The 22,339-nt window shown below is 43.5% G+C and overlaps 3 protein-coding genes across 3 annotated transcripts; 1 reads left to right on the top strand and 2 right to left on the bottom strand.

Moving 5' to 3' along the window:
• Positions 1-1,047: 1,047 nt before the first annotated feature.
• Positions 1,048-7,174, top strand: LOC100381811 (phytochromeB2). Its single transcript, NM_001174606.1, has 4 exons — positions 1,048-3,214; positions 3,897-4,704; positions 6,178-6,471; positions 6,943-7,174. Exons 1-4 carry the CDS (start codon positions 1,048-1,050, stop codon positions 7,172-7,174), a joined length of 3,501 nt encoding a protein of 1,166 aa, NP_001168077.1.
• A 12,152-nt stretch (positions 7,175-19,326) lies between these two features.
• LOC118473471 (uncharacterized) lies at positions 19,327-20,138 on the bottom strand. Its single transcript, XM_035962851.1, has 4 exons — positions 19,841-20,138; positions 19,594-19,748; positions 19,389-19,505; positions 19,327-19,332 (listed from the first exon to the last, which is right to left on the bottom strand). The coding sequence occupies exons 1-4, from the start codon at positions 20,001-20,003 to the stop codon at positions 19,327-19,329; spliced, it is 441 nt and encodes a 146-aa protein (XP_035818744.1). The 5' UTR covers positions 20,004-20,138.
• An 829-nt stretch (positions 20,139-20,967) lies between these two features.
• On the bottom strand, positions 20,968-21,571 carry LOC109942640 (protein PAT1 homolog 1-like). The gene has a single exon (XM_020544757.2). The coding sequence runs from the start codon at positions 21,569-21,571 to the stop codon at positions 21,065-21,067; it is 507 nt and encodes a 168-aa protein (XP_020400346.1). The 3' UTR covers positions 20,968-21,064.
• Between the last annotated feature and the right edge of the window lie 768 nt (positions 21,572-22,339).

Below are 22,339 nucleotides of genomic sequence, written 5' to 3'. Positions count from 1 at the left end.
AGCACACCGATTTTAAAAAAAACCAAATTCTGTCTCCCGTTTTTTAGAAACTGATTTATGAAAATAAGTTTGGTGGAGATGTTTGAAACTCAATTTCTAAGAAATCGGTTTCTAGTTTTTTCTATACACAATTATCAACATATCTTTTCTCTATTTTTATAAGTGGTGTCAATAGATGTAAATTCTATGAAATCAATGAGAGCGTGATGCAATTAAACAAACACAAGCTAGTTTTAGTTAGAGGAGAGTAGCTTCTTGGTTTTTAAGAACTTGAGAATTTATTTTCTATAAATCAGTTTTTTTAAAATTATGTGCTTCCAAACAACACCATAAATATAAATAGAAATCATAGCAACGTACTAGCAATAAGTAGAAACTATAGTAACCTACAAACACTTTACTATTTAACTTATAGCAAATGTAAATGGATTTATACACGGGAACGGAGGAGTACCCGACGCAAGACTGGTCATTGGATCTTTAAAAAAAAGAAGAATAAATAAAGAAAAAGGAAGCACAATCCCCGTCTTCAGCGGTTAGCTACAAGCCTACAAAGGCGAAAGTATCCGCATCCACTTCAGGCCCCAGCGCGAGCGCAATCCATTCCAGACCTGAACCCCTGCCGAGCCCCGATCCCCTAGTACCATCCCCATCACAGCCATCGTCATCGGCGCATCGCCTCGCGCGCAATATCCTTGGCTCCACGCCCCCCACTTTACATCCCCACTTCTTTATTGGAACAATTGGATCTATACCATTAAAAGATCCAAACTTTAGATATATACCATGGACCCCACGTGTTATTAACTCATGTGGACCCACATGTAAGTGAGATAGTAATGGTATAGATCTAAATTGGTGATCTTTTAATGGTATGGATCCAAATTTTTCTTCTTTATTTTATCCTCGTGAATCAATGAGCGCAGCGAGGAACGGTGAAGCAAAGCTAAGGTATCGGACGAACACATAGGGGGCGAGCGAGCCGACTGACGAGCACAAGACCGGCGGACGGGGCCGCCTAATCCAGTGAGAGCTCCCCCAAGCGCCATGGCGTCGGACAGTCGCCCCCCCAAGCGCTCCCCCTCCGCGCGACGCGTGGCGCCGCGTCACGCGCACCACCACCACTCGCAGTCGTCGGGCGGGAGCACGTCCCGCGCAGGCGCGGGAGGAGGTGGCGGGGGCGCTGCGGCCACGGAGTCGGTCTCCAAGGCCGTCGCTCAGTACAACCTAGACGCGCGGCTCCACGCGGTGTTCGAGCAGTCGGGCGCGTCGGGCCGCAGCTTCGACTACTCCCAGTCGCTGCGCGCGCCGCCCACGCCGTCCTCCGAGCAGCAGATCGCCGCCTACCTCTCACGCATCCAGCGCGGCGGCCACATCCAGCCCTTGGGCTGCACGCTCGCCGTCGCCGACGACTCCTCCTTCCGCCTCCTCGCCTTCTCTGAGAACGCCGCCGACCTGCTCGACCTGTCGCCGCACCACTCCGTTCCCTCGCTCGACTCCGTGGCGCTGCCCCCTGTTTCCCTTGGTGCCGACGCACGCCTCTACTTCTCCCCCTCGTCCGCGGTCCTGCTGGAGCGCGCCTTCGCCGCGCGCGAGATATCGCTGCTCAACCCGCTATGGATCCACTCCAGGGCCTCCTCCAAGCCGTTCTACGCCATCCTCCACCGCATCGACGTCGGCGTCGTCATCGACCTCGAGCCCGCACGCACCGAGGACCCCGCTCTCTCCATCGCCGGCGCAGTCCAGTCCCAGAAACTCGCGGTCCGCGCCATCTCCCGCCTCCAGGCGCTACCCGGCGGGGACGTCAAGCTCCTATGCGACACAGTCGTGGAGCATGTTCGCGAGCTCACTGGTTACGACCGTGTCATGGTGTACAAGTTCCATGAAGACGAGCACGGGGAAGTTGTCGCAGAGAGCCGGCGCGATAACCTTGAGCCTTACCTCGGATTGCATTATCCCGCCACAGATATCCCCCAGGCGTCGCGGTTCCTGTTCCAGCAGAACCGCGTGCGAATGATCGCAGACTGCCATGCCATCCCGGTGAGAGTCATACAAGATCCTGGGCTGTCGCAGCAGCTGTGTTTGGTAGGCTCCACGCTACGCGCTCCGCACGGGTGCCATGCACAGTACATGGCGAACATGGGGTCAATTGCGTCGCTTGTTATGGCAGTCATCATTAGCAGTGGTGGTGACGACGAGCGAACAGGTCGGGGTGCCATCTCCTCATCAATGAAGTTGTGGGGGTTAGTGGTGTGCCACCATACATCACCACGGTGTATCCCTTTTCCATTGAGGTATGCTTGCGAGTTTCTCATGCAGGCATTTGGGCTGCAGCTCAACATGGAGTTGCAGCTTGCGCACCAGCTGTCAGAGAAGCACATTTTGCGAACTCAGACGCTATTGTGTGACATGCTACTGCGAGATTCACCAGCTGGCATCATCACGCAGAGCCCCAGCGTCATGGACCTTGTGAAGTGCGATGGGGCTGCACTGTATTATCGTGGGAAGTACTACCCATTGGGTGTCACTCCCACCGAGTCTCAGATTAAGGATATTATCGAGTGGTTGACGGTGTGTCATGGGGACTCAACAGGGCTCAGCACAGATAGCCTTGCTGATGCAGGCTACCTTGGTGCTGTTGCATTAGGGGATGCTGTGTGTGGAATGGCGGTGGCTTATATAACACCAAGTGATTACTTGTTTTGGTTTAGGTCACACACAGCTAAAGAGATCAAATGGGGTGGCGCAAAACATCACCCTGAGGATAAGGATGATGGTCAGAGGATGCACCCACGGTCATCATTCAAGGCATTTCTTGAAGTGGTTAAAAGCAGAAGCCTGTCCTGGGAGAATGCAGAAATGGACGCAATACATTCCTTGCAGCTCATATTGCGTGACTCCTTCAGAGATGCTGCAGAGGGCACTAGCAACTCAAAAGCCATTGTCAATGGACAACGTCAACTTGGGGAGCTAGAATTGCGGGGGATAAATGAGCTTAGCTCTGTAGCAAGAGAGATGGTTCGATTGATAGAGACAGCAACAGTACCCATATTTGCAGTAGATACTGATGGATGCATAAATGGGTGGAATGCAAAGATTGCCGAGTTGACAGGCCTTTCAGTTGAGGAGGCAATGGGCAAATCTCTGGTAAATGATCTTATCTTCAAGGAATGTGATGATATAGTCGAAAAGCTACTCTCGCGAGCTTTAAGAGGTATTCCATTTTCATTTCTTATATGGATGCTATTGCTTTTATATTATGTTTTGTGAGAAGTGCTGTTGAGGAAAATATTATCTGTTCTTGGTTGTATCTCTTAAGGTATATGACATAAACAAAAAGTGTATGGACACGATGTATACATGTTTATTACACCAAGTATTGAAATTTGTGGTATATATACTCCTGGAAAATGTATATTTGAAGGAGCTGAGCCTAGGTCAGTTGGTTGATAGTGTGGATGTACGCCTAGACCCACATCCCCCAAGTTCAAGTCATTGTCGAGGCTAATTTGTGCATGCATCTTCTTAATTTAAAAGCCCTCCTATGTCAGTCAAGTTTTTTTTAAATAGATATACCCAGTTTCTTAGCCACACTTCTTTTTGTGCACAATTATATAGAAAATGGAGACAAACTAGCAACTACCGTCAAATTTACTCAATCATTTTCACAGTGTTTTTTAGAAACTGGTGCTTATAATTAGCAGATAGGAATGCTCATGTGTGAAAAGTAAGCATATGAGACTTATACCAGAGGTTGTGTTAGCTACTCACAGGAGTACATTGTTTATCCCCCAGGACTATTTTGACCTACTTACCAATGCATGTAGCTAAGCTAAGCTAGCTTTGATGGATGTTCAACTGGGGAGTGCTAATTTGTGAAGTTGCTTCCCATACAGGTGAGGAAGACAAAAATGTGGAGATAAAGCTGAAGACATTTGGGTCAGAGCAATCTAAGGGTGCAATATTTGTTATTGTCAATGCTTGTTCCAGCAGAGATTACACACAAAATATTGTTGGTGTCTGTTTTGTTGGACAAGATGTTACAGGACAAAAGGTGGTCATGGATAAATTTATCAACATACAAGGGGACTACAAAGCTATTGTACACAATCCTAATCCTCTGCTACCCCCAATTTTCGCATCAGATGAGAACACTTCTTGTTCAGAATGGAACACAGCCATGGAAAAACTTACAGGATGGTCTAGAGAGGAAGTTGTCGGTAAGTTTCTTATTGGAGAAGTGTTTGGAAATTGTTGCCGACTCAAGGGCCCAGATGCATTGACAAAGTTCATGGTTGTCATTCACAATGCTATAGAAGGACATGATTCTGAGAAGTTCCCTTTTTCATTTTTCGACAAGAATGGAAAGTATGTGCAGGCCTTATTGACGGCCAACACAAGGAGCAAAATGGATGGTAAATCTATTGGAGCCTTTTGTTTCTTGCAGATTGCAAGCGCTGAAATACAGCAGGCATTTGAGATTCAGAGACAACAAGAAAAGAAGTGTTATGCAAGGATGAAAGAATTGGCCTATATTTGCCAGGAGATAAAGAATCCTCTTAGTGGCATCCGGTTTACCAACTCTCTATTGCAGATGACTGATTTAAATGATGACCAGAGGCAGTTCCTTGAAACTAGCTCTGCTTGTGAGAAACAGATGTCCAAGATTGTTAAGGATGCCAGTCTCAAAAGTATTGAGGATGGGTCAGCATTCTAAGCTTTACCCTTATGCTCGCCCATTCTCGAATATTTGCATTGAATATTTACATTTGATCATTCATATTCGTTTAACTTGAGCCTGGAGTAGCCTTAATCTAAATTTTAGTTGGTGCTAATCTTGACTGGTAGATACAGAATTGAAGTAGGAATTAAAGTTCATCAGTCATTAGACTGTCACAGTTTGTTCTACTGTCTTTGCAGTTCTTTAAATAAATATCCCCTTGAACCTAAGTTATTGCCTACATTAGACGAAGATCCTTGTTTTCTGTACTACCCTTTAAGACACTTTTGTTATTACCCCTTATGGTACTTGTGCTCTTGCTCGGACGATATTTGAAACTGTGTAAGATCAGCAACATTTGCCAACATATATTTTAGTTATATGTTGCAAATATGAAGGCAGTTCAGATTTCTGTACTTTCAAAGATGCATTGGTGTTTTAGAAGCTTCAGCTTATCCTACTGTAGTACTGTGCTTAAAAGACTCCTATGGGTTTCCATCTTTTTATTGGAAACGAAGTACCATATTATTGTACTGTACAGTGACTGGCGTGCGTCTGGCTGATTGTGTACATCATTATGGTTGTAACTGTCTAATGGTTGACGATATGGCTACTAAACCAGGACCAAGCCAAAATTTGATGGTTTTCACAGTTCCCAGTGGAATTTGGTGAATCTGGTGTCTTTTTCTCTATTTTTTTCAAGTATAGCTAATAGCGTGGATATTAAACAAGTACATATAATAATGCCTGCATATGCTGAATCGTTGAAATTGTGTAAAAATGTCAACTTCTGTACAAACAAAAAACAGTGCATAGTGGGTGTTTTCTGCTTACCAATGTTAGCATACTGATTACTACCAGGATTGTGAACCTTTGTGCTTCAAATGCTATGTCATGATTTTTTGTTAGAATTAAAGGAATATCCCTGTGAACTGATAACCTTACCACATTTTAGGAGGATGTCACCAAAGTTTAAGCAGCTTTGTCTAACATATCTCTGCCTGTAGTTTTGTTTGAGGAGCTTCATAAATTATTTGGAGATGCTGTATTTCATTTGCTTGCACCGAAACTCAAATCTTTTCTGGTTGATTTTTATACACTTGATCAGGTCCATCTGTCTTATCTATCAATAATGACTGTGCATAGATTTTACCCCAGAAAATGGCTAACTTTTTTTTTGCACCACGGGCGAACTGAAAATTACAAAAGTGACTAACTTTGGCTTGTTCAACATAATACTTGATTCTCATCTGGTATAGCTACTTACACAATCTTATAGTATTACTGTCACTTTATTTGCTTGACTTAATTTCATTTAGGTTCATTGGTTCAGTGTTTACACTGTAGATAATAGCATTTTTCACTTCTTTGTAACCTAAGACATAAGTTTGAATGTTGCTGTATTTTCCACAATTGGTAATTGAAAATTTGTTGATCTGTTTCTCTTTATGTAACAGCTCTTTGGTGCTTGAGAAAAGTGAGTTTTCTCTTGGAGACGTTATGAATGCTGTTGTCAGCCAAACAATGTCATTGTTGAGGGAGAGGGATTTACAACTTATTCGAGATATCCCTGATGAAATCAAGGATGCATCAGCATATGGTGATCAATTTAGAATCCAACAAGTTTTGGCTGACTTCTTGCTAAGCATGGCACAGTCTGCTCCATCCGAGAATGGCTGGGTAGAAATACAAGTCAGACCAAATGTAAAACAGAATTATGACGGAACAGATACAGAGCTTTTCATCTTCAGGTTAGCAGCTTGCTCTTTTTCTATTATAATTTGTCTAAAATATTTTTTTGTTTCTTCAAGGAATATGTGTTGTTGAATTTTGGTAGAAGACAAGTAACATGAATTACTTCAACGTTGAGCTGGTTGTTCACATGTGGTGTGATACCTTTCAAATATACGTCCATGATAATTTTGACAGAATTTTCCTGTTTGCATCATGCTGTATTTTTCTTTTTCTTGTGTTGACTCAATTTCTTTAACTTAGCGTACTGGTTGTGGGATTTGATGGTAACATAAATAGTATGAGAGTTGCTTGGGAATTAGATGATTCTGGAGAATCAGCTTCCAAATGTTAATGACAACGGAAAACTCAATGTAGGGGCTTCCCCTACAGTATTTCTCAAAAAAGAAAAAAAACGGAAACTCAATGCCTCTATTGGGACTTGGCAGTACCAATTAAGTGATTTCCTTTTGTTTTTTTTATATCTGTAGGTTTGCCTGCCCTGGTGAGGGCCTCCCCGCTGACATTGTCCAGGATATGTTCAGCAATTCCCAATGGTCAACCCAAGAAGGCGTAGGACTAAGCACATGCAGGAAAATCCTCAAATTGATGGGCGGCGAGGTCCAATACATCAGGGAGTCAGAGCGGAGTTTCTTCCTCATCGTCCTTGAGCTGCCCCAACCTCGTCTAGCAGCTGGTAGAGAAAATCAGCTGATATGTTAAGATCTGCGCTGACACCACCTAACTTCTAGGTCGATTAGGTAACTTAGGTGGTGTTTGTTTGGGATTATAATCTGCCTAAATTATATAATCAGTGTTAGTTCAAAATAAGGTAGATTATATAATCTGGTCAGATTATAATCCCAAACAAATAGACCCTTAGCTCCCTGATAAGAGGGTGCCTAATTTACAAGAAGCCTGGAAACAAATGAATGCTGCCATGGCAATTCAATGGTTGAGTGTTGATGAGGAGGCTGTTTTTCGGTGCGCCGCTGTAAGTTTGGGTATCCATGCTGTGGTTTCAAGATCAGAGTTCATGGCAGATAGTTATGTACACAGGCGGCAAATTTGGTTCTTAGCTTAGGTTGATGACCAGTTTCACTTAGTACATCTTATATGTATACTAGGTGGATGCCCGTGCGTTGCAACGGGAAGATAAAATATCACGATAACTCATGTACAAATATGTTATAATATTATAGAAAAAGGTTACAAATGTGTTATAATGTTTAGGAAAGAAAACAAAGTCACAGCCTGTGCATTCACTGGGACCTGATAACATTAGGTGGACTAACCTCTCCACATGACGAAAAGGCAATAGAGTTGCAATTGCAAGCACACAAAAAAGTGGTCTGCACAAGAAAGTGTATATCATGGCAGATGTTCTTCGGACTTGGAAAATAATACACGAGAAAAAGAAGACATGGAAAATATGTAGTTCTACACGCATATTGTTGATGCACCATCGGTATTGCACGAATCAACTTGTCTTACAATTTCTAATAATAGTCAAATATGTCGACAATCGTACATTAATCTAATCTTTTTTTGCGATACTGATAAGTCGTTGTTGTATGTTTGGAGGGATAGCATAGCGGCATGAATTCTCCTCGTAACTTAATAGATCAATTACAAAGTTTCTTCGAAGAATCTTTGTATCCTACACACAAAGACATAAGAGAACAGTACGTCAAATTTATATTATGTAACTGAAATGTATGTTTGAACATGAACCAAACGTACTCCACTCACCCTATTAAATTTCATTCGTCTACCACTCCCCCACATGACCATAGCTTGTAGAACGAAGTAGCTTATATTAACCCTACAGAATAATGTTTGGCCAACTATATTATATACAATGGTTATCATAGAAAAATTTTAAACTGTTGAGAACATGGTATTAAGAAAATACCCTTTTAAGTCCAATGGAAGACCAGACCGAATTGTATGTTCCCACTTAAAAATATCATCTGCCCATCCAGAACGTTTCTTATTGTAGGCAATCTTATATTTCTTGGAGGCCATGATAATTGCTTCTGCAAACCTCTTGTATGGCATGTGTTTACACCAATCTTCAGTGGGTGTAAAGTCTATAAAAGTTACGTGCTTTTTACCATGATCGATTATGAAAAGTGCGTAGCATCCGTTGAATTTTTATGGCATAAGAACCTACAAAATACCAGTCATTAGGATTGCAACGAAGTGCCTTTTATAAATACATTCGAAATGAACACATACTTACATATTTACAACCAGTGATATAATAGTTCAATGAGGGCCAACAGTCGAGTGTTTTGGCTAACTCTTCTGCTGTAGGATCCTGAGAGCACCTAGAGGGGGGGGGGGGGTGAATAGGTGATCCTGTAAAACTTCAAAACTTTAAGCCCCAAAACTTGATTAGGCGTTAGCACAGTTTATGCCAAGTGGCTAGAGAGGAGTCAAAACACAATAACCACAAGAATTCAATCACAGAGATGACACAGTGGTTATCCCGTGGTTCGGCCAAGTACAAAACTTGCCTACTCCACGTTGTGGCGTCCCAACGGACGAGAGTTGCACTCAACTCCTCTCAAGTGATCCAATGATCAACTTGAATACCACGGTGTTCTTGCTTTTCTTTTCTCAATCCCGTTTGCGAGGAATCTCCACAACTTGGAGCCTCTCGCCCTTACAAAAGATGTTCACAGAGAATCACAGAGCAAGGGAGGGATTAGCAACTCACACACGACACAAAGATCACAGCGAATACGCACACACAAGACCCAGACTTGAGCTCAAAAGACTAGCACACTAGAACGGAGCTCAAATCACTAGAATGTCGAACAAGTGCGCAAGATTGATGTGTGAGTGATCAAGAGTGCTCAAGGAATGCTTGGTGTTTTCCTCCATGCGCCTAGGGGTCCCTTTTATAGCCCCAAGGCAGCTAGGAGCCGTTGAGAGCACATCTGGAAGGCTATTCTTGCCTTCTGTCGTCGGGCGCACCGGACAGTCCGGTGCACACCGGACACTGTCCGGTGCCCGATTTGTTTCCATAAAAAGCGAAGCCGACCGTTGCCGACCGTTGCAGATCTGGCGCACCGGACAGTCCGGTGCACACCGGACAGTCCGGTGCTCCCTTCCGACCGTTGGCTCGGCCACGTGTCGCGCGCTGATCGCGCGGCCGACCGTTGGCCCGGCCGACCGTTGGCTCACCGGACAGTCCGGTGCACACCGGACAGTCCGGTGAATTTTAACCGAAGTCGCCGGAGAAAAACCCGAGAGCGGCCTCTTCGGCCGAGGCAGCCTGGCGCACCGGACACTGTCCGGTGCACCACCGGACACTGTCCGGTGCACCACCGGACAGTCCGGTGCCCCAGACCGAAACAGCCCCTTGGCTGTACACAGCCAAGTCTTCTCTTCTCTTCTTTTATCTGTTTCTAACACTTAGACAAATATATTAGTACACAAAACCAATGTACTAAGGCTTAGAAACATACCTTAACTTGTGATTTGCACTTTGTACATCAATGGGCATATTTTCACATTAAGCACTTGTGTTTGCACTCAATCACCAAAATACTTAGAAATGGCCCAAGGGCACATTTCCCTTTCAATCTCCCCCTTTTTGGTGATTTATGCCAACACAACATAAAGCAACTAGAACAAGTGCAAAATCACTTCAAATAAAAACTGACTTTGAGTTTTATTCAATTTTGGCATATATGGATCATCTTTTGCCACCGCTTGGTTCGTTTTTGCAAATCAAACTCACATCTCTATCTCTAAGTCAAACACACATGTTGAAGCATAAAAAGAGTCATTCCAAAAGAGATTGATCAAAGATTTCAAAAACTCCCCCATAATCAACACTTCTCCCCACAAGAAGCCAACTTTTGAACATAGAGACAATAAGAGACAATAAAAGCTTTTGACAAAACAAAAACTCTATTCTACTATTTTCAAAATTTCTCAAGTGGTAGCTGATCCATTTATCACTTTGGCCTTTATTTTCTCCCCCTTTGGCATCAAGCACCAAAACGGGATCAATCTTGGCCCCTTAACCCCATTGCCTCACAAAAATCTTCAATTAAGATCAAATGGCAATAAGAGTTCATGAGATGAACTTGGAATTAGTTACCCTCTCATCGGAGTGCAGTGGAAGTCTTTCATGGTCCAAGTCCACCTTTTCCCTTTCAATTCTCCTTCGAGACTAAGTCAAACAAACTCAAGCATATGGTTAGTCTCAAAGGGTCAAGTTGTAACACATCTCCCCCTAAAACTGTGCATCACTTTGCAACGGACTTGTGAGGTCCAGGGAGTGTTTGTACAACTTGAGCACCACAATAAACAACAAAATGCAAAATGAACATGATCAAAGGCATAAACACATGTATGCTACAATTCAATCCAAGTTTCGCGAATCTAAGACATTTAGCTCACTACGCAGCCTGCAAAAGGTCTTCTCATCTAAAGGCTTGGTAAAGATATCGGCTAGCTGGTTCTCGGTGCTAACATGAAACACTTCGATATCCCCCTTTTGCTGGTGGTCTCTCAAAAAGTGATGCCGGATGTCTATGTGCTTTGTGCGGCTGTGTTCAACAGGATTTTCCGCCATGCGGATAGCACTCTCATTATCACATAGGAGTGGGACTTTGCTCAGATTGTAGCCAAAGTCCCGGAGGGTTTGCCTCATCCAAAGTAGTTGCGCGCAACACTGACCTGCGGCAACGTACTCGGCCTCAGCGGTGGATAGGGCAACGGATGTCTGTTTCTTGGAGTTCCATGACACAAGGGACCTTCCTAAGAATTGGCACGTCCCCGATGTACTCTTCCTATCGACCTTACATCCAGCATAGTCGGAGTCTGAGTATCCAACTAAGTCAAAGGTAGACCCCTTTGGATACCAGAGCCCGAAGCAAGGCGTAGCAACCAAATATCTAAGAATTCGCTTCACCGCCACTAAGTGACATTCCTTAGGATCGGATTGAAATCTAGCACACATGCATACGCTAAGCATAATATCCGGTCTACTAGCACATAAGTAAAGCAAAGAACCTATCATTGACCGGTATGCTTTTTGATCAACAGACTTACCTCCTTTGTTGAGGTCGGTGTGTCCGTCGGTCCCCATCGGAGTCTTTGCGGGCTTGGCGTCCTTCATCCCAAACCGCTTTAGCAGATCTTGCGTGTACTTCGTTTGGGAGATGAAGGTGCCGTCCTTGAGTTGCTTCACTTGGAACCCAAGGAAGTAGTTCAACTCGCCCATCATCGACATCTCGAATTTCTGCGTCATCACCCTGCTAAACTCTTCACAAGACTTTTGGTTAGTAGAACCAAATATTATGTCATCGACATAAATTTGGCACACAAACAAATCACCATCACAAGTCTTGGTAAAAAGAGTTGGATCGGCTTTCCCAACCTTGAAAGCATTAGCAATTAAGAAATCTCTAAGGCATTCATACCATGCTCTTGGGGCTTGCTTAAGTCCATAGAGAGCCTTAGAGAGCTTACACACATGGTCGGGGTACCGTTCATCCTCGAAGCCAGGGGGTTGCTCCACGTACACCTCCTCCTTGATTGGCCCGTTGAGGAAAGCGCTCTTCACATCCATTTGGAACAACCTGAAAGAATGGTGAGCGGCATATGCTAGCAAGATACGAATTGATTCTAGCCTAGCCACAGGAGCAAAAGTCTCCTCGAAATCCAAACCTGCGACTTGGGCATAACCTTTTGCCACAAGTCGAGCCTTGTTTCTCGTCACCACCCCGTGCTCGTCTTGTTTGTTGCGGAACACCCACTTGGTTCCCACAACATTTTGCTTGGGACGAGGCACCAGTGTCCAAACTTCATTGCGCTTGAAGTTGTTTAACTCCTCTTGCATGGCCAACACCCAATCCGGATCTAGCAAGGCCTCTTCTACCCTGAAAGGCTCAATAGAAGAGACAAAGGAGTAATGTTCACAAAAATTAACTAATCGAGATCGAGTAGTTACTCCCTTGCTAATGTCACCCAGAATTTGATCGACGGGATGATCCCTTTGAATCATCGCTCGAACTTGGGTTGGAGGTGCCGGTTGCGCTTCTTCCTCCATCACTTGCTCATCTTGCGCTCCCCCTTGACCAAGTGCCTCCACTTGAGGTACCTGTTCGTCATCTTCGGTTGGGGGATGCACCATAGTTGAGGAAGAAGGTTGATCTTGCTCTTCTTGTTCCTGTGGTCGCACATCACCAATCGCCATGGTTCGTATAGCGGCCGTCGGAACATCTTCTTCATCTACATCATCAAGATCAACAACTTGCTCTCTTGGAGAGCCATTAGTCTCATCAAATACAACGTCGCTAGAGACTTCAATCAAACCCGATGATTTGTTGAAGACTCTATATGCCTTTGTATTTGAGTCATAACCTAACAAAAACCCTTCTACAGCTTTGGGAGCAAACTTAGAATTTCTACCCTTCTTCACTAGAATGTAGCATTTACTCCCAAATACACGAAAGTACGATACATTGGGTTTGTTACCGGTTAGTAGCTCATACGACGTCTTCTTGAGGAGGCGATGAAGGTAGACCCTGTTGATGGCGTGGCAAGCAGTGTTAACGGCTTCCGTCCAAAAGCATTCGGGGGTCTTGAACTCTCCTAGCATCGTCCTTGCCATATCGATGAGCGTCCTGTTCTTCCTCTCTACCACACCATTTTGTTGTGGTGTGTAGGGAGCGGAGAACTCGTGCTTGATCCCCTCTTCTTCAAGGAACTCCTCCACTTGAAGGTTCTTGAACTCGGATCCGTTGTCGCTCCTTATCTTCTTCACTTTGAGCTCAAACTCATTTTGAGCTCTCCTGAGGAAGCGTTTGAGAGTCCCTTGGGTTTCGGACTTTTCCTGCAAAAAGAACACCCAAGTGAAGCGGGAAAAGTCATCAACAATAACTAAACCATACTTACTTCCTCCTATGCTCAGATAGGCGACGGGTCCAAAAAGGTCCATATGCAGCATCTCCAAGGGTCTTGATGTCGTCATCACATTTTTGGTGTGATGAGAGCCTCCCACCTGTTTCCCTGCTTGACAAGCTGCACAAGGTCTATCTTTTTCGAATTGAACATTAGTTAGTCCTATCACGTGTTCTCCCTTTAGAAGTTTGTGAAGATTCTTCATCCCCACATGTGCCAAGCGGCGATGCCACAGCCAGCCCATGCAAGTCTTAGCCATTAAGCATGCATCTAGACCGGCCTCTTCTTTTGCAAAATCTACTAAATAAAGTTTGCCGTCTAATACACCCTTAAAAGCTAGTGAACCATCACTTCTTCTAAAGACAGACACATCTACATTAGTGAATAGACAATTATACCCCATGCTGCACAATTGACTAACAGATAGTAAATTGTAACCAAGAGACTCTACTAAAAACACATTGGAAATAGAATGCTCATTGGAAATTGCAATTTTACCTAACCCTTTTACCTTGCCTTGATTCCCATCACCGAATATGATTGAATCTTGGGAATCTTTATTCTTGACGTAGGAGGTGAACATTTTCTTCTCCCCCGTCATATGGTTTGTGCATCCGCTGTCGATAATCCAGCTTGAACCCCCGGATGCATAAACCTGCAAGGCAAATTTAGGCTTGGGTCTTAGGTACCCAACTTATGTTGGGTCCTACAAGGTTAGCACAAATCTTCTTAGGGACCCAAATGCAAGTTTTATCACCTTTGCATTTAGCCCCTAACTTCCTAGCAATTATCTTTCTATTCTTTCTACAAATTGCAAAGGAAGCATTCAAAGCATGATATATTGTAGAAAATTCATTTACTACTTTCCTAGGAGCATTATGAACAACACTCCTTCTAGGCACATGATGAATAGCATTTCTTTTAGGAACAACATTTCTCCTAGTAACATTTCTATCATACACATTAGAGGAACTAGGAGCAAACATGGCATGAGAATCATGAACATATGAATCAAAAGCATCATGACTTACATTTCTAGTTTGTCTTCTTTCATGATACAAAAAGGCATGGTTCCTCTTAGCACTAGTAGCCATAGGGGCCTTCCCTTTCTCCTTGGCGGGAATGGGAGCCTTATGGCTTGTTAAGTTCTTGGCTTCCCTCTTGAAGCCAAGTCCATCCTTAATTGAGGGGTGTCTACCAACCGTGTAGGCATCCCTAGCAAATTTTAGTTTTTCAAAATCACTTTTGCTAGTCTTAAGTTGAGCATTAAGACTAGCCACTTCATCACTTAATTTTGAAATGGAAACTAAGTGTTCACTACAAGCATTAACATCAAAATCCTTACACCTAGTGCAAATTGTAATATTTTCAACATACGAGTTACTTGCTATTTCTAGTTTAGTAGTTAAATCTTTAATTTCACCTTTTAAAGAAGAAATGGTTTCATTACAAGTAGAAAGTTCACAAGAAAGTATTCCATTTCTTTTAACTTCTAGAGCAAGTGAATTTTGAGCACTAACAAATTTATCATGTTCTTCATATAAGAGATCTTCTTGTTTCTCTAAGGTTCTATCCTTTTCATTTAAGGCATCAATCAACTCATTAATCTTAGCTATCTTAGTTCTATCCAATCCCTTGAATAAACTAGAGTAATCAATTTCATCCTCACTAGATTCATCACCACTAGAAGAATCATAAGTATTAGCATTACGAGTGATTACCTTCTTTTCCCTTGCCATGAGGCAAGTGTGATGCTCGTTGGGGAAGAGAGCCGATTTGTTGAAGGCGGTGGCGGCGAGTCCTTCATTGTCGGAGTCGGACGAGGAGCAATCCGAGTCCCACTCCTTGCCTAGATGCGCCTCGCCCTTTGCCTTCTTGTAATGCTTCTTCTTTTCCCTCTTGTTTCCCTTTTCCTGGTCACTATCATTATCGGGACAGTTAGCAATAAAATGACCAAGCTTACCGCATTTGAAGCATGATCGCTTCCCCTTGGTCTTAGTCTTGCTCGGCTGTCCATTGCGACCCTTTAGCACCGTCTTGAATCTCTTGATAATGAGGGCCATTTCTTCTTCATTAAGACCGGCCGCCTCAATTTGCGCCACCTTGCTAGGAAGCGACTCCTTGCTCCTCGTTGCCTTTAGAGCAATGGGTTGAGGCTCGTGGAGTGGACCGTTCAATGCGTCGTCAACGTATCTTGCCTCCTTGATCATCATCCGCCCGCTCACGAATTTTCCAAGCACTTCCTCGGGCATCATCATCGTGTACCTGGGATTCTCACGAATATTGTTCACGAGATGAGGATCAAGAACGGTAAAGGACCTGAGCATTAGGCGGACGACGTCGTGATCCGTCCAACGCGTGCTTCCGTAGCTCCTTATTTTGTTGATAAGGGTCTTGAGCCGGTTGTAGGTTTGAGTTGGCTCCTCTCCCCTTATCATGGCGAATCGTCCAAGCTCGCCCTCCACCAACTCCATCTTGGTGAGCATGGTGATGTCGTTCCCCTCGTGAGAGATCTTGAGGGTGTCCCATATCTGCTTGGCATTGTCCAAGCCACTCACCTTATTGTATTCTTCCCTGCACAAAGATGCTAAGAGAACAGTAGTAGCTTGTGCATTTCTATGAATTTGTTCATTTATAAGCATAGGGCTATCCGAGCTATCAAATTTCATTCCATTCTCCACAATCTCCCATATGCTTGGATGGAGAGAGAATAAGTGACTACGCATTTTGTGACTCCAAAATCCGTAGTCCTCCCCATCAAAGTGTGGGGGTTTGCCAAGAGGAATGGAAAGCAAATGCGAATTCGAACTATGTTGAATACGAGAATAATCAAATGAAAAGTTCGAATTGACCGTCTTTTTATAGTCGTGGTCGTCGTCCTTTTGGGAAGAAGAGGACTCATCGCTGTCGTAGTAGACGATCTCCTTGATGCGTCTTGTCTTCTTCTTCTTCCCATCTTTTCGCTTGTGGCCCGAGCCCGAGTCATTGGACTTGTCATCCCTTGGCTCGTTGACGAAGGACTCCTTCTCCTTGTCGTTGATCACAATTCCCTTCCCCTTAGGATCCATCTCTTCGGGCGGTTAGTCCCTTTCTTGAAGAGAATGGCTCTGATACCAATTGAGAGCACCTAGAGGGGGGGTGAATAGGTGATCCTGTAAAACTTCAAAACTTTAAGCCCCAAAACTTGATTAGGCGTTAGCACAGTTTATGCCAAGTGGCTAGAGAGGAGTCAAAACACAATAACCACAAGAATTCAATCACAGAGATGACACAGTGGTTATCCCGTGGTTCGGCCAAGTACAAAACTTGCCTACTCCACGTTGTGGCGTCCCAACGGACGAGAGTTGCACTCAACTCCTCTCAAGTGATCCAATGATCAACTTGAATACCACGGTGTTCTTGCTTTTCTTTTCTCAATCCCGTTTGCGAGGAATCTCCACAACTTGGAGCCTCTCGCCCTTACAAAAGATGTTCACAGAGAATCACAGAGCAAGGGAGGGATTAGCAACTCACACACGACACAAAGATCACAGCGAATACGCACACACAAGACCCAGACTTGAGCTCAAAAGACTAGCACACTAGAACGGAGCTCAAATCACTAGAATGTCGAACAAGTGCGCAAGATTGATGTGTGAGTGATCAAGAGTGCTCAAGGAATGCTTGGTGTTTTCCTCCATGCGCCTAGGGGTCCCTTTTATAGCCCCAAGGCAGCTAGGAGCCGTTGAGAGCACATCTGGAAGGCTATTCTTGCCTTCTGTCGTCGGGCGCACCGGACAGTCCGGTGCACACCGGACACTGTCCGGTGCCCGATTTGTTTCCATAAAAAGCGAAGCCGACCGTTGCCGACCGTTGCAGATCTGGCGCACCGGACAGTCCGGTGCACACCGGACAGTCCGGTGCTCCCTTCCGACCGTTGGCTCGGCCACGTGTCGCGCGCTGATCGCGCGGCCGACCGTTGGCCCGGCCGACCGTTGGCTCACCGGACAGTCCGGTGCACACCGGACAGTCCGGTGAATTTTAACCGAAGTCGCCGGAGAAAAACCCGAGAGCGGCCTCTTCGGCCGAGGCAGCCTGGCGCACCGGACACTGTCCGGTGCACCACCGGACACTGTCCGGTGCACCACCGGACAGTCCGGTGCCCCAGACCGAAACAGCCCCTTGGCTGTACACAGCCAAGTCTTCTCTTCTCTTCTTTTATCTGTTTCTAACACTTAGACAAATATATTAGTACACAAAACCAATGTACTAAGGCTTAGAAACATACCTTAACTTGTGATTTGCACTTTGTACATCAATGGGCATATTTTCACATTAAGCACTTGTGTTTGCACTCAATCACCAAAATACTTAGAAATGGCCCAAGGGCACATTTCCCTTTCAGATCCTGATGGTACTTTGGAAGTTTACCAAAACCAACCATTCTCTAGATAAATATATATGCATGTCCACATGAGGATTATATGTATAGATACAATATATTACTACATTATTGATTGGAAACAAACTTACCCAGAAGCGCATGTCCATATAATGTTTTTTATCCTTTATCATTTCATCTTTCGACATATGTGATTCTTTAATGGCCAACAATCGAACAGCCATGTCAAAACATTTTAGAGTCATATCTAGATTTACCCTTAATACGTTTTGCAGGTCTTTGACAGATATTTCTATCTTAAAAGGGTTGAAACTTCGCACCCATGTCATCCTGTAATGCAACATGACAAAAGTATATATCAAAACTTTACGTAGTTGGTACATATAAAATAAATAAAACAATGAGCACTTACTCTAATGTCGTATCATCTTGGATTGTCATGATGTAATCACATAGAACATCTATTAAATCGGCTTTGGTCACTGGCATGTCCTTTGTGGAAAGGCCACTCAGTAAAAACTCATTAGTGCACTCATCGGTCGGGATTTTTATAGGAGTTCTTTTATCCCAATCATGAACAAACCACCTTTCTAAGTCTGCTTGAGTGATGGGGCCATCATCATCTTCCATCAATACTTCGTTTTCTTCAGATACACAAGGTAGTTTCCTCTTCTTAGGATTTGTGGGACTATCTAATATCTGAACATCAGAGGAGCATCCAGCATCGACTTCTTTGTCATACTTGTATAACGGACACCCCTTTCTCTTGTTTATATCTGAAGATAGTAATATAGCAGCCAATTTTTTCCTAAAGTGTGACATGTCGTCCTGCAAATAAGAAACAATTTATTTAGCAATTATATGTATCAATTGGATTGACATAATAATAACAGAAGACAGCAAACAGATATTCATGTTATAGCCACATGTAATGTCATAGTAGTAATAATATACCTGGGTAAAATTATCAGATAGTTCATCCCCTGTCCAGTACTCGATATAGTTTAGTAGAAAGAGGCCACACGAGGAGCTACATCAACCAGATGATAAAATGTCAAGATTAACAGCAATGAATATTAATAGCAACACATAAGAATATATGGTGTACCTATCTGTTTGCTTTGCATATTCCATTTCTATTTCTCTAAGTGGCCAAGAAGCAACTCGGAGGTCTGGCCACCTATGATCTTTTAACTCCTTACGCTGAGATACCATATCAATTTGTCTTTGGAGTCCTTTTATCTTTATTATTATTATAAAAACATAGAATTAGAAGTTGAGATTTTAAGTTAATAAGGGATTCGTAATTGTTGAGTTTGTATAAACTCACAGTGTCAATGAGGTCATTGCGACCGGATGATGTACCAAGTGAGTCGAGCACTTGTATCTCCATATTTCTTGCATTGATCACAGCAAGATACCAGTGCATTTCTCGGATATTTATTGGAATAAACACCTACAAGTCAATTATAAATATTGCATAATAATACATGTAAACACTAACCGTGTAGATTGCAATCTCGTATTTACCATGTCATGGTCTAGATAAAGTAAAACTCTTCTTTCAGCGCTAGATATTTGTGCCATGTCTTTACTTGGATATAACTCATCTGTTTTAGTTTCAACATCACCGTCTCGCTTTAGAAAGTTGAACTGAAAAGCATTTTCTATGTGTACACGACCTCCAGATCGGCATTTTAGATGCTCTTGAGCTTTTATTAAATTTATGTAACAGTCTATCACCTGCAAGTATGTAAGTTATGGTTTAAAATACCAGGGTGAGTATATTGGAAGTGTGGTGCTCCTAGCTAGTTGAATTATCATGAATTACCTCATCACCTAGATATGCGTCCGGTTGAAATAGGCATTCCATCCACTTCCTTTCCACAAAAGCATCATCAATAAGCACGACTTCTACCCTTGGTTCACAAGGGATTTCTTTAATCCAATCGATGAGTGCAAGATCACCCTGCGTGCAAATATAATCTACGAACGAAACAGTCATGAGATCAAACATGAATCACTTGCAATAAAAACAATACAAATTGATCCATACGGTAGTATGGAAGTTATCATACCTTTCGGAACTATTGTAGTAGTCACCGATTTTTTTGGCTTGTTATGAGACAAGGACATTAGTAGAGATTCATCTATAGATAATGTATTATCTCTTTGGATGATTGTAAGTGCAACATTTTCCTCTTTAGATTCCATCCACAGGAGACAAAAACCTATAATCATTGTTACTATGTATTATTTGATACACGATTCAAATGTTTCTACTATAACCAGCTAAACAATTTTACATGCATTAGTGATAACATAATAATGAAAAATTAATATTGCAAATAAAATGATATAAACATATTGTAGAGGGGAGGCGTCGACAGTCTACAGTCAATCATTTGAATGCAGAAGCAACCGGAGTTCTTCTTGATGTCTATCACAGGGCTGCAGAACAATCGTTTCCACACAACTCTCTTTGATGCACACAGACTAAACTGTATCTGCTAAGCATCATTTTTTGCAACCTATAACTTCATCCGTATATTTTAGCTTTTCTACATCTGTATCTTTTATAACACCTAGATATATATGTTGTGTTTGATACATAATACAAGCCACAAATATAGACATAACAGAGCGTCTTATAATTTAGAACAGACAGAATAGATAAATGAGCACAGAAAATGCCGTAACTGTGGCAGAAGAACCTGTTGATTAAATTGTTCCAGCACATAGCTCCTGCACCAAACATCCCTTGGCTTGTTTGGGAGCAAAATGATTGGAGATGATTGAATGGTCTAAAATCCCCTTGATATTCAAGAGGATTTGAGCCCTTCAGAGTAGGTTTGGTGATACGGGATTTGAAGGGGAGTCCACGAGGAAAAAAATCTCTTGTTATTTAAAATTGAATAGAAAGAGATTTCCTCCAAACCAACACTTAATCTTCTCCAATTCCCTTGTTCCGAAACAAGCCTTAAGCTGTTGCTATCCACTCACTATTGTTCTCTTTGGGAGGAAATAAGTCAAGTAGCTTACCTCCAAATTCAACAGATGTTATGTTCAGCACTACACAGTTACAGCAGGATACATACATGCATAATTTATTATAACCGTCATGAGGGTGACATGTAAAGACAGACCTACATAAAGTTGGTTTTCTATATATAAATAAATGACATCCTACACAGTCATATCCTGAATGCCAGCTTCACTGAGCCAATGGAACTTCTCCAAGCTCACGCCTTACGTGCCATATATAAATCAAAACAGACGACCATCAGGCCTCTTCAATGGCGTTAACCTGGAACTGATTCAGAATTGACAAGTCCACGGTTAGCAGTAGGACTGAAACCAGGCAGATGCGTAGATTTCCGAGCAAAATCTAGCAGTGTCTGACGATGCTGCTCATTAGTATGAGGAAGACTCGCACGTAACAGCTCAACGGGCATCTCCCTGCTGACTGCTTTGGTGGTTTCAGGTCCTCCCATGGAGTTGGATCCCTGCATGGCAAACCTCTGCATGATACTTTCATACTTGCTGTCACAGTACCTCGTCAACAGTCCAAAGAAAGCATCAAATGACGCATGCCAAAGCGAACGTGCTGATCTGATGTAGTTGGCTGCGGAATGGGCATCCGCCAGTAGCTCGGTCGCTCTATCCAGCACAGCTTTAATTATCAGAGAGGTCCCATCACCAGCGGCACTACCGAGTGGCCGGAGAGGTGGTTGCTGTGAAGAACAGACAACAGCTGCGAGACAGGCACTGAGAGCGCTGAGTTCCATATGGCTGCCGTTTCGCGCCATGGCTGGCGGTGTGGGTGCGAAATCCGCGGTGTCTTTATTTGCCCAAAACTTGATATTCCATTGTTTGCTTTTCTCAGCTCCCTCGTGACTTCAGCTCTGTCCCTTTTCGATTAGTAGGTATTATGGTCATGAAGATGGAGCACGAGGACAATGGTGCCATCGGAGGAACTGATGGCACATGGACAGAGGACGACCGAGCTCTCGGCGCTGCTGTGCTTGGAGCAGATGCCTTTGCATATCTAACGAAAGGAGGTGGTGCCATATCCGAGGGCCTTGTTGCCACATCTTTGTCGGGTGACTTGCAGAATAAACTCCAGGAGCTTGTTGAATCCGAGAGCCCCGGTACCAGTTGGAACTATGCTATCTTCTGGCAGCTCTCACGCACAAAGTCTGGTGATCTCGTCCTTGGATGGGGGGATGGCTGCTGCGGTGAACCCCGCGATGGAGAGCTGGGAGCTGCCGCTTCTGCATAATCTGCAATTTCAGTTTGGAAACCGCCAAGGTCATGGATGAGAGTCACTGGAGTAGTGGAGTGTACGGTGCTTCATCAGTTCTGAGATCTGAATGTAGTTTGCTCGCTCAAGTTGGATTCCTGACTCTTCAGTTGGCGGCAACAGATTTTATCTCTGACATTCATGGTTCTGAGGAATTATCCATTTTTTTGGGTGACCCTGATAAACTACCGAGCATCAGAATCAACCTACGCAGGACGTTAATTCTGTTTTGCTTAGATTTCATGTCTCCTTTGATGCTAAGATTTGGTGTGGT

This window comes from Zea mays, chromosome 9 (assembly GCF_902167145.1).
Source record: "Zea mays cultivar B73 chromosome 9, Zm-B73-REFERENCE-NAM-5.0, whole genome shotgun sequence".
NCBI classification, from domain to species: domain Eukaryota; kingdom Viridiplantae; phylum Streptophyta; class Magnoliopsida; order Poales; family Poaceae; genus Zea; species Zea mays.
Note: the sequence above shows the minus strand (reverse complement) of the source record. Positions and strands in the feature narration are given on the sequence as shown.